General features: G+C 40.1%; 1 protein-coding gene across 1 annotated transcript; it reads right to left on the minus strand.

Moving 5' to 3' along the window:
- Positions 1-1,697: 1,697 nt before the first annotated feature.
- LY96 (lymphocyte antigen 96) lies at positions 1,698-10,556 on the minus strand. Its single transcript, XM_067553839.1, has 5 exons — positions 10,234-10,556; positions 8,405-8,491; positions 6,914-7,042; positions 5,238-5,290; positions 1,698-2,245 (listed from the first exon to the last, which is right to left on the minus strand). The coding sequence occupies exons 1-5, from the start codon at positions 10,340-10,342 to the stop codon at positions 2,135-2,137; spliced, it is 489 nt and encodes a 162-aa protein (XP_067409940.1). The 5' UTR covers positions 10,343-10,556; the 3' UTR covers positions 1,698-2,134.
- Between the last annotated feature and the right edge of the window lie 565 nt (positions 10,557-11,121).

Below are 11,121 nucleotides of genomic sequence, written 5' to 3' on the forward strand. Positions count from 1 at the left end.
GGGGAAAGAGGCAGAGAAGGGGCGGGGCCTTGGGGAGTGAGGCAGAGAGGAGAGCAGGGCTTGGGGATCTGGCTCCCAGCATTTAGAAAGGTGGCAAACCTAGATGCAGCATCATTCACTCCACAGCCACTGGCCACTGCGTCGTCACTTTCTCTGCTGCCACGTGATTCTCTACTGCAACCTCTGGGATGCCCCACCACTTAACCCAGCTCTTGGTGATTTTCGCAGTTAGTGGGGAACCTCACTGCTAGTGCAGGCTGTGCAGTCTCTTTCCCTGAAACACTGCCCCACAGCAGGCATAAGGCTCAGCACTTAGACCTGGTTATCAGTGATTTCAGCTCTATCACTTAAACAAAACAAAGGACTCTCAGTTGAGTTTGATCAGCTCTATCTACACAGTGGAGGAGAGGGAGGGTCTAATGGCATCTAGGACTCTTAGACAAAGCCCACACCACCAGCTAGGAGCAGCTATCCCCACCCTCTCTATCTCATATCACTGGGATTTGGCTTGGCAAGTACAGTTCAGCTGAAGGTGATCCCCTCAATCAGGGCAGGCTAAGCACAGTTCTGTTACCCTTTGCTCATACAATCAGGATAACAACCTTTTATTACCCCCATACTCAATATTAAAGTGATCTGTAACCCAACACCAGCCTAAATTGATCACTTTGGCAACACAGCTTTGTCTGCTGAATACCTAGGCAGAGTAGATGTGTTCATGTAAATACAGTCTGGTGCTGAAGTCTTTTCCCCCAGCTCATCACTAGATGTCAGGGGAGAGCTTCGTTCAGACCCTGCTTACATCTACAAGAGCCAGGGAGACTGCATGGCTCTGCTGCCCAAACCCACTTGACTGGACGAAGGCCTCACACCAACCAGTGAAGGATCCTGGGGATGGTGGATCAAAGCAGTAGCCACCACGTTTCAAATTGGGAGGCAGTCCAGATCACCCACAGCCACTGTACAGCAACTCATGGGGAAAGGAATCCTAGCTGGGGGCATCAAGGGACCAAAACCCTGCTGCAGCTGCAGCTGCAGCACCTGCTCATGGGAGGAGGTCCCAAGTAGTGGGAAAGACAGCCTTTGCTACTACAATCTCTCGCTCTCCAGCTGTGCCAAGAGAAGAGGGGTCATCTTACCAATGCAGCAGGCTGCTCCTCTTGCAGATCAGGATCTCCCTCCTCCTTGGCCTGTCACTGTTATTCCTTCTCAGGTGACCAACAAACAGGAGGAGAACCTGGCTTCCTCCCATGTTTCCCTGATGGACCAAGAAGGAGGGAGGCATAGCCCACTGCTGTGTCCATTGGGCACAGCACAGTGACAGGCCCCCTGCTACCCAAGGGGAGAGCTTGTGTGGATAATCCTGCCAGCGCCACACCAAGCAGGGGCCAGGACCTCATCAGTGGATTGTGCCTAGGGCACTGATTTGCCTTAATACAGCTCTCCTCAAGCTGCGTAAACAGTGAACACTGCTACCCAGTGCCCGCTCTGTTTCAAATGCTATTAACACCATCAGCTGCTACCAGATAACCAAAGATCCCTGAACTCTCTTCTTGGCATGTTAAAAATCCTTTCACTTCACTATTACATGTGGTGGTGCAGATGAGTGAGGATAGAATAGCTACTGAAGCTAAACAGACAGAATGAACAAGAGAATAATTCTACATTGATTATTACATTAATTCTACATTGATTATACAAAAAGGATTTATAGTCAAGATGAAAAACAGGGATTGTAGAGTCATATAGGATTTTCATTCATATCAAACAAATTCTGGCAAACATTCTTGTCTTAGCTTAGCAGAATCTAAAATACACACCTTCTGCATGACACAAGAGGAAGAATTGAAATATAGTTGTAACTATGATACCATTTCAGGTTCATTCTTAGATTAAACAGTAAGCATTTGTACCGAATTTTCACACAGGAATTTTGCACAAATTGTCTGAACATTTGATCATAGCAAGCATATGAATGAATGAGACTATCTCTCTTCCTTATAATTATGCATATAGTAAAGTGCATTTTGCGTTCTTACCCATGCAAAATAACTCTGTTTATTGTTTCAGTGATAAAATTCCAGTTCCTTGCAGAAACAGTTCTTGTGTTCTGCAATGATTTGAAGAAATCATATTAAGAAAAACTTTCCATTTTTTCTTTAATTGTCATGGTGGCATTCAAACATATGAGCAAGTTCTCCTCAGAATGATCAGAGAAACCTCGTATGATAATCGTATATATTCCCTAAAACAAAGAAAAAAAAAACCATAATATTGCTTGCCACTTTTCAGCCCCGAAATCTGGGGGAGAAGACAAGGATGAGGATCCCAGAGAGAAGGAAGAGACAGGTCTGGCACAGGGACAGGCTGAAGTTTACAATTGCAGAAGGAATCAGATTTGGGGAAAAAGAGACAGAAAGGTATGTGACCACCAAAGCACATTCCCCTACAGACCCTAGAATAGAAACCAATTATTGAGTCTCAAAACTCCACTGCGGTCAGAAAAAAGCTGTGAAATTCACTGGCACAGTGTCTGTCTCAGGTGTTCTAGTGTCTGGTTAACATAGAGGATGACAACCTACTACTGCTATCAGTTACTCCATTTGCTCAAGTGGCAGAAGTCTGTGTGGTGGATGGATCTAAATGTTCCAACCTTGCTGATGACCCATGTGGGAGTCAGTAGGATGTCACATGATGACACTTCTGTTTTTTCAGTTAACTTTTTTTAAAACTTAGGAAATTACATTTAAAAAAACACTATTTTAAAAGAACATTATTCAGGTTGCAACATCAAGCACTGAGCAGTTAGGAAATGCAGAATTAAGGTTACCTGTGAATAGCCTTCTTGTGCATGTGCTATTTATGGTGTAATCAACCCACAAAAAATGTGTGATTTCTCCGCAGCATTTCTCAAATGGGGGGGTCCCGACCTAAAAGAGGGTTGCAAACCTATTGTAAGGGGTCACAGTATAGCCATTCTTACTTCTGCACTGCCTTCAGAGCTGGGTGCTGGAGAGTAGCAGTTGCTGGGCAGACGCCTAGCTCTGAAGGCAGTGCCGCTGCAAGCAGCAGTGGAGAAGTAATGGTGGCAAAACTGCAATCCCCTTACAATACAATACAATCTCTTTTGGGTTGGGACCCTCTGTTTGAGAAATGCTGTGTATTTTTGTATATTTTTACTCTATATTATACACAGTAGACCACATTTTCCAAGGGACACCAGATTTCATATTCCGTGGCACAATTTTCACAGCCGTGAATACCCCTAGTAATAATGCTACTACAGCAACATTGTAGTTTAAGGATAAAAAGGGCAATCTGTTATAAGCTAATATTTTAAATATTTTGCAAAGTTTAAATTAATCTTTTGTGGTTAGTGAGCATGAAAAAAAGTTTTCTTCCTAAAAGTTTTGTTCTGACTATTCTACAGAAATAATTCAAAACTGACTGAACAATAAGGACTAAATTCAGCCTTACTGTAACTCCATTGACTTCAAGGATGTATTTGGCCCACCAAGTTTAAACTTAATTAATCCTCATTGAAGACAAAGGAGATTTTCAAAGGAACAAATGGGATTTAGGCACCCAACTCACATTGATTTTCAGTGAGAATTGAGTGTCTAACTGCTCTTTATGCTTTTGAATATCTCCCTCCAATAGGAAGAAGGATTTTTCCCACACCAACAGCTGTGTGGACAAAGATAACAAGAAAAAATTGCTTAGATAAAAGGTAGGAGTTACAATCTGACATCCATATATAGCAAGGAAAAGTAATATCTATGATGCTTGACACCACTGATCTCAGACTCATCAGCCATTCACTGCTTTAAACAATAATGCACATATAGTGAAGACAACCTGGCAGAGCTAAAGAACAGCTCAAAGAATGGTCAGGCTCCAATATATTTATTGTTGACACCAACCTTGAGACATGTTCCTATGGTGGCCTGAAAATGTCTACCTAGAGTATTCTTGGTGCAAGGCACAAAGAAAAACCCCACCCCCTCCCTGCAGGTTCTGGCAACTACCTCTCTCCACCCTGGTCTACACTTACCTGGAGATTAGGCGGCAGTCGACGGGAGTTACGCAAACTATGCAGAGTAGCTTGCGTAACTCACGTCGACTGCTCTGCTTCCCTTCTACGCTCCATCTTCACTGCACTGTGCTGACGGGAACAGCGTTCCCGTCGACGCAGCGCTACGCTACTTGAGGGGGTGGTTTTACTCAGTCGACTTCCTGATCGATTGAGCGGGTCTACTCTGACCGCTCCATCGATCCAGAAAGATCGATCTGGCAGTGGCAACTTTGCCGCCGTCAGTATAGACATACCCTCCCTGCCCTGCTGCTACTGTGCTCCATGTCCCTGTGGTCGTCAGCCAATTGGCCACATCTTAGCAAGCACACCAGGGAGCAAGGGTGCCATCTGCAACCCAGTGCAGAGCGTTTCTACTCAAAAATCAGCAACAGCAGCACACATCACTGAACCTTTTTGGCTGGTTGTGGCACAAGGGAGAGAGATGGTAAAAGAATAACCAAAAGGAGGAAGAGATGACCTGGGGAGGGAGTTGGGGAAAGGGGAAAACAAAGGTTTTTTCTGTGACAAAGGAGAACTTGGAAATGGGGAAGAGGAAAAGAGAGTGAATACCTGAAGTAAGAAGGATAGGAGTGTGCACATTTGGAGGCCTTCTAGAGAACAAGGAAGAGTAAGTTATTTTTGCAGGGAGTAAGCAAGGGGAGGAGAGAACCTGAAAGAGGGAATCAGATGGTTATAGATGGAAGGCAAGGAAACAGGTGGGATGGTTAAGTTAACTTAAGTTAAGTTAACCACCGAATGTTAAGAGGGAATGGTATAGGGTTATTAGGGTGATACACACATTAATCCTTTTGTCCATAGTGGCAGTTCATTTTCTTATTTACATGATATCACTTATCCTTCCAATATGTTAAGAATGATTAGTTGGTTTTTTTATTTCCCTTAGACGTGTTATATCACCTGTGCTAATTTTCTTAAAATAAAATTTTCAGAAAGCTATGTATATAGGGATGACTTGAGTTCACCTACTACTCAAGTACAGTCACTCCTGAGGTAAGAAAAAAATGAAAATTCAGTAAGGAAGTTCTGTAGTTTTGATACAATATTATTTTCAGGGGAAGTATACATATAAGTAAGCTATTTTGCTAATTTTTGTAACCTTTAACATGTGTATTAGATATAGTATATATATTTTGGAAAGTACCTTCAGAAATTTTATCCTTAAACCGCTAAGTCTTATCGTTGTATTCATTGTCTCTGAAAAATAGGGAGAGTTATAACAGAAGTGGTTATTTATTCCTGTTCTTAATGATGATAAAGTAAACCACACCAGTTCAGGCCCATAAACTTTCCATTGACTTCAGAGGGAATTGGATAGAGCCCTTATTTCTTACTCTATTTAGGTTTTTCTTGAAGTACAGAATGCAACTGGGAAATTAGGCTTGTGTCAGTGATTGGAGATGATTAATGTATACATTCAAAACTTAACTGACACTATATAACTCTGCCTCCTCTACTAATCTCCTTTTCTCTCTTACATCTTCATCACCACCCCCTTTGCTCTGTCAATGATGTCACCTTCAACACATTTATCCACTTTTCCCACAATCATCTTTGCATGCTCTGTCACATCTTCCCCTTGGGAAATTGAATTAAATCATGAGACCACCACCCTCACCTCCTCCAAACCTATTCCTACCAGTATGTCTTCAAAAGATTAATAATAGTTAGACTGAGGATCAGTTGAGAGTAGTAGATAGTCATTTTTTTAAAAAAGGCAAATGTGGATTGCCTGTTTTATCCCTTATCCTTCATTGCTTGTACTCTTGTATTTTGAGTTATTTGCGTCTGAGACTGCATCATGACTCAAGTCATATGTTTGGATAGTGCCTACCATATTGTTCGCACTACCCTAACAATAAGAAATTTAATTGTGTATGTTTGTATAGTGGTAAGGGGGTGTCTGTAGATTACTTCCTTCTCTCCCCCCAGCACTCCAATGCAGGAGACATGGAGCTCAGCTATTTATGATGAGGACTTTGTAGTGCTACCAACATTGAGAGAAATTTTACAAGGGACAATTGTCCAAATAAATTGGGATTCTGAGGGCTGCTATGGTTCCCAGGGTCTGTAAGATCTGCATGTGCATTCTGGCAAATTTTAGGACTTGCCTGACATTTAAAAAATATTAACAATGTAATTTATTCTTTGTGAGGCAGGTTAACAATTTATCCCCATTTTACTGAAGCCCAGGGAGGCTAAAGCCAAAAGTTTTAACCTTGGATATACATATTTTTTGCACCTAAATAGATATGCAGAGGTGCTGAGCACTTGCAGCTCCCATTGAGATCAGAAAGAGCTACAGGCTCTTAGCTCTTTTGGATTTAATTGCCTAAATTTAGGTGCTCAAGTTTGAAAGCTTTGGCCTACCATGATTTGAACAACACCAGAAAGAGTCTGTGTGATAGCTAGATTTAGTTCCTTGCCCTCAGTCCCTTGCTTAGCCTACTGAATCATGCTGCCTTTACTGCTACTGAATTGCCCCCATCTGACTGCCCAGCAGAGGCAGTGGCTCAGCTGGAGGCAGCCAGCGGGTATGAAATTTGTGGTGTCTGTAATGGTATCAATGGTAGCCTGGGCAGAAATTCTCCTTTTCTTTCCTAGGTCCCCAGATTAGGGGGCCTGAAAAGGCTTGCTCGGGTTAGCATAGTTTTATATCATCATTTAGAGCTATTCACAGACATAGAAATATCCCTGTCCACACAGGTCAGTTAAACAGCTTTCTAAGGAACCTGCTAGCAACAACAGTTTAAACAGGATTGTAGCCAGCAAGGTTCTGTTCCCTGCATGGCAAAGGAGAACTACCAAGTTTATGCTTACCTCCCTTCAGAGTTCCACAGAATGAATAGTCATCATCAAATCCGTGGCAAACAACGTGTTTGCTGTCTAATACTTTCGCAGCATTATACCATACACTCAGGGTCCCCTTCAAAAAGATGATATCACTTCCTATTAAATATAAGCAAAACATAAACTGATGAAATCTCCACAAGATACATTCACTCCTTACATGAGGTGAAAATCATGCACACTAATGGTGGCTAGAATATTAAATTTAATACTCATACAGGCTGCAACTCAGCAAAGCATTTAAGTACGTGGCTAGCAGAACCGGTTGGGAAATTATTCTTCACTCCCCCCCAAAAAAAATTTCCTTCAGATGTTTTGGAGAGTGTTGTCGAAAAACCTAAAAAAAATTTTTTTTGGTTTAAAACTGCAAATGTTCAAATTTTTGGACAAAAAAAATATTAAACGAAAACTGGAGTTTTCACTGAAAGAAATCAGTTATAACTGAAAAGCCATTTTCTATCCAAAAGAAATATGGAAAGTTTTCAAATATCTCCATTCAGCACTTAGACATACGCACCCAAGTTGTTCCATTGAAGTTAACAAACTACACAGGTGATTAAAATTAGAATTAAATTAAAATTAAAAAATTGAAATTAAAATGACAGTTTTTTATAATTTTCAAACATTTATTAATTGAATCCAACAATTCTGCAAGTTAAATATCATTATCCTTATTTTTCATACTTGGATGAAAGGCACTATGGAAGCAAAGAACATTAGTCTGATGTTACTTTTTTAGGTATTTATAAAGACACAGAATGGGATGGTAGATCCAGGAACGTTATTAATATATGTATTTACTGCCTAAGTCAGAATGTGAACTAAAATTAATCAGTACATAAGAATAGCCATACTGGGTCAGACCAATGGTCCATCTAGCCCAGTAACCTGTCTTCCAACAGTGGCCAGTGCCAGGTGCTTGAAAGGGAATGAACAGAACAGGTAATCATCAAGTGTTCCATCCTGTTGCCCATTCCCAGCTTCTGGCAAACAGTAAATCCCTGACAGTCAAGGACCATAGCTAAGATTGATTTGATTTTGGCATTTAATGGAGGGATACACTTTGAGCCCAGTTTTCTAAATTATGCATGAACTATTGTGTGCCTAATTTATATGTAATTGTCATGAATGTTAAATTGAGTAATTGCATGTGCAAATGGATGTTTGTCCAGCTGACAATTTGCATACACAACTGCTAGATTAGTGTGTAAAATGATGGTAATTGCATGCACAAGTGAGTCACGTTTTAGTGCATACATCTTTATATAAATGTGTTAGAAAATCAAGTTCTTTGTGTATCATGATTTATCTTTACATGTTTAATCATGAAAAATTTCCTCTAAGTAGCCTTCCCATTTAGGATACGGGTTTAGAAATAGAAGTGACCTATCAGAGTTCCTCCTCTTCCAAATACAGAGTATAATTCCCCAAATTTGATGGAAATAACAAAAAGTGACTTACTTGGAATCCAGAAAAGAGTAGCGCTCCATTCTCCTGGGCTAAAGAAACAAGGGTATATACGAAAGAAGAAAACATGGGACACAGAATCTAAATAAAAATATTTAATAAAGTCAGTGTGAATAGAGCTCTCCATCAAAAACAAATTGTAAATTATTTTAGAGGCAGAAATAACATTCCACTTTGAAATTAAGTATTAAGAAAAGTAGGTTGATTGGGTTGAGGATATTCATTACAAACACACATGGTGTTATATTTTAGTATGTTTTGACATATATGTATTTTCCACACTATCAGTGAAGGGATGCTATTGTATGATTTTCCAACATGATTCTCAGACAAAAATATCCCCTTCCACACTGGTCAGGGAAACTGTCTTTGGCTACATCTTCACTGACGGCAGCAAATTCGCCACCATCAGATCGATTTCTCTGGATCAGTGAAGACCCGCTCAGTCAATCCAGAAATCGATGTATAAAGACCACATTCTCAAGTGGCGTAGCGCTGTGTCCCCGTCGGCGCAGTGCAGTGAAGATGGTGCACAGAAGATAATCAGAGAGGTCGATAAGAATTACGCAAGTTTTTTGTGTAGCTTCCGTAACTCAGGTCGACTGTCACTGAATCTCAGAGGTAAGTGTAGACAGGGCCTTTGAAACCTGCTAGCAACAACAGTGCTTAAATTTGGTGGTCACTAGCGTGGTTTCCAATGTACGGTACTGGAACCTTAACAGATTATTTGATTTGTTTTCTGAGTGACCACTGCTATACACTCTAGAAGATGTAGATGTCAATGTAAAATACAGGCTATAGTACAAAATGCACTGTCTGTTCACTTTTAGAAACTTATTATTTCCCATTTTAATAAGAACTCATCATCCCACTTTCATTCCCACCTGACCTCTGGAAGGAATCTGTTCAATACTTTTCTTTTAGTAACAGAAATCATGTCAGGTTGACATACTAGTACTCTCTTTGCAGGACACGATGTACTACTTTACCCATGATGAAAATGTAATCTGATAGGATATATCGGGAGTGCCAAGGATATGGAATAGGTTGGGATATAATGTACTGTGGTATTTACTGGTTGCTATGCCAACTGTTCTTACTGTACTATGCTGCTGGGTGATATTCCTAAGAGATTGTAAATTGTATTGTCAGGGAGCCTAGAGCTCACACATTGACACTCTTTAACATTTTAATAAAAAGAAGATAAATGCAAAGCAGTAATAACAGCAAATATTCTTGCTGTGTCTTAGGTTATAGCTCATTCTTACTAATAAAACAGCATTAGTGATGTCCTGTCCTGTGGAATGTGATTCCCCTGTCCTGTGAAATGTACAATCTAAGGCCCTGATCCTACACCAAGAACCATGTGGGCAGATGCCTCTGCCCACACAGAGTTCTGTTGACATCAGTGGGGTTCCTTTTGGGTGAAGGGGTCCACCCTGATGTAACTCAGTGCCAGATCATGGCCTAAATTAGATCCAATGTACTACAGCAAAGGACTAGCAGGAAAAGAGGAGACATGATTGAGAACAAAGGGGAAAACTGCCCCTCTCAGCTCCTTTTTCAACTTGTTCTGTGCTAACAATTTCACCAATTTCCAGGGCCAGTAGAAACTCAAGAAGTATTCCTATTTTCCAAACAGCTAAATTGCAGAATACCAAAAGAATATATATAATCCAAGCTACCAAAACAGCAAAATTATTCTGAAATCTTTAGAGAATCATTTATTTATCTTGCTGGACTCCTCAGAGAAGTAAATACAAGAGAGAACATCCATCTTTGTGCAAACACCACTGTAAATAAAAAAAAAATCCTTTACTTACCACAAAAGGAATACGATAGTTCTAGATCTGTTGTGTTGCAAATCACTTCTTTTCCTTGTGATGCAGTGAACCCAAAAGTAAACAGAGTGAAAAAAACAAGCTGAAACATGCTTAGGTTTCTTCAAACCTTCCTAAACAGAAATGTGATTCTATCTGGGTGAATATTTTACTTACATGTTTGTTTTCAGAAAGAGGAACAAAGTTAGGGCTAGTCATCATGAGTCACATGATTACTGGGATTTTTTAGTTACATTTCCCTCAAATTCTCTGTACACTTCACTTGATATTTTTGCCAGTTACCTTTGTAATAAAGTTATGAGAAGGAGGGGAAATTCTACATCTGTTGTTACATTTTTCCAAGGTGATCCCATTTGTATTGGATTAGCAAAATGATTTTAAGATGCAAATGAATAATGAAAGAGAAAATATTTTACACCAAATAGGGAAGTGGAAAAAACCTAAATAGATGATTACCACAGTTACGTAAAGGAAGTTTAGTTCATTTATCAGAAGTAGCATCTCAAAGCACAATTACTATAGCTGAGGAGAGTTTTGCTGTGTAACAAGAAATTTAGAAAACCTTTATTCAACTGATTTTAAAAAGTTCACTTGTCAAAATATGTTAGCCAAAGATTTTCCAAGAACATATTTCACACAGGGCTTGCCATTCCTAGGAAATCTTAGCATGTGTAAATAAAATTGCGAGGAATCTAATTAGATGACACAACAGCAAACCTAGCTCGGACAAGGCTTAACCAGGACTAGCTGACATGACACAGAAGATGACTTGTCCTAATTTCAGCACCATCTCAGCTAACTCATCACAATCATGTTTAATACAATTAAATTTAGTGAATACAAGCCTATAGAGTCATGAATCTGTTATTA

The sequence above is a fragment of the Emydura macquarii genome, unplaced genomic scaffold (assembly GCF_026122565.2).
Source record: "Emydura macquarii macquarii isolate MOO-44397 ecotype Brisbane River unplaced genomic scaffold, CSIRO-AGI_Emac_v2 contig_1477, whole genome shotgun sequence".
NCBI lineage: Eukaryota > Metazoa > Chordata > Testudines > Chelidae > Emydura > Emydura macquarii.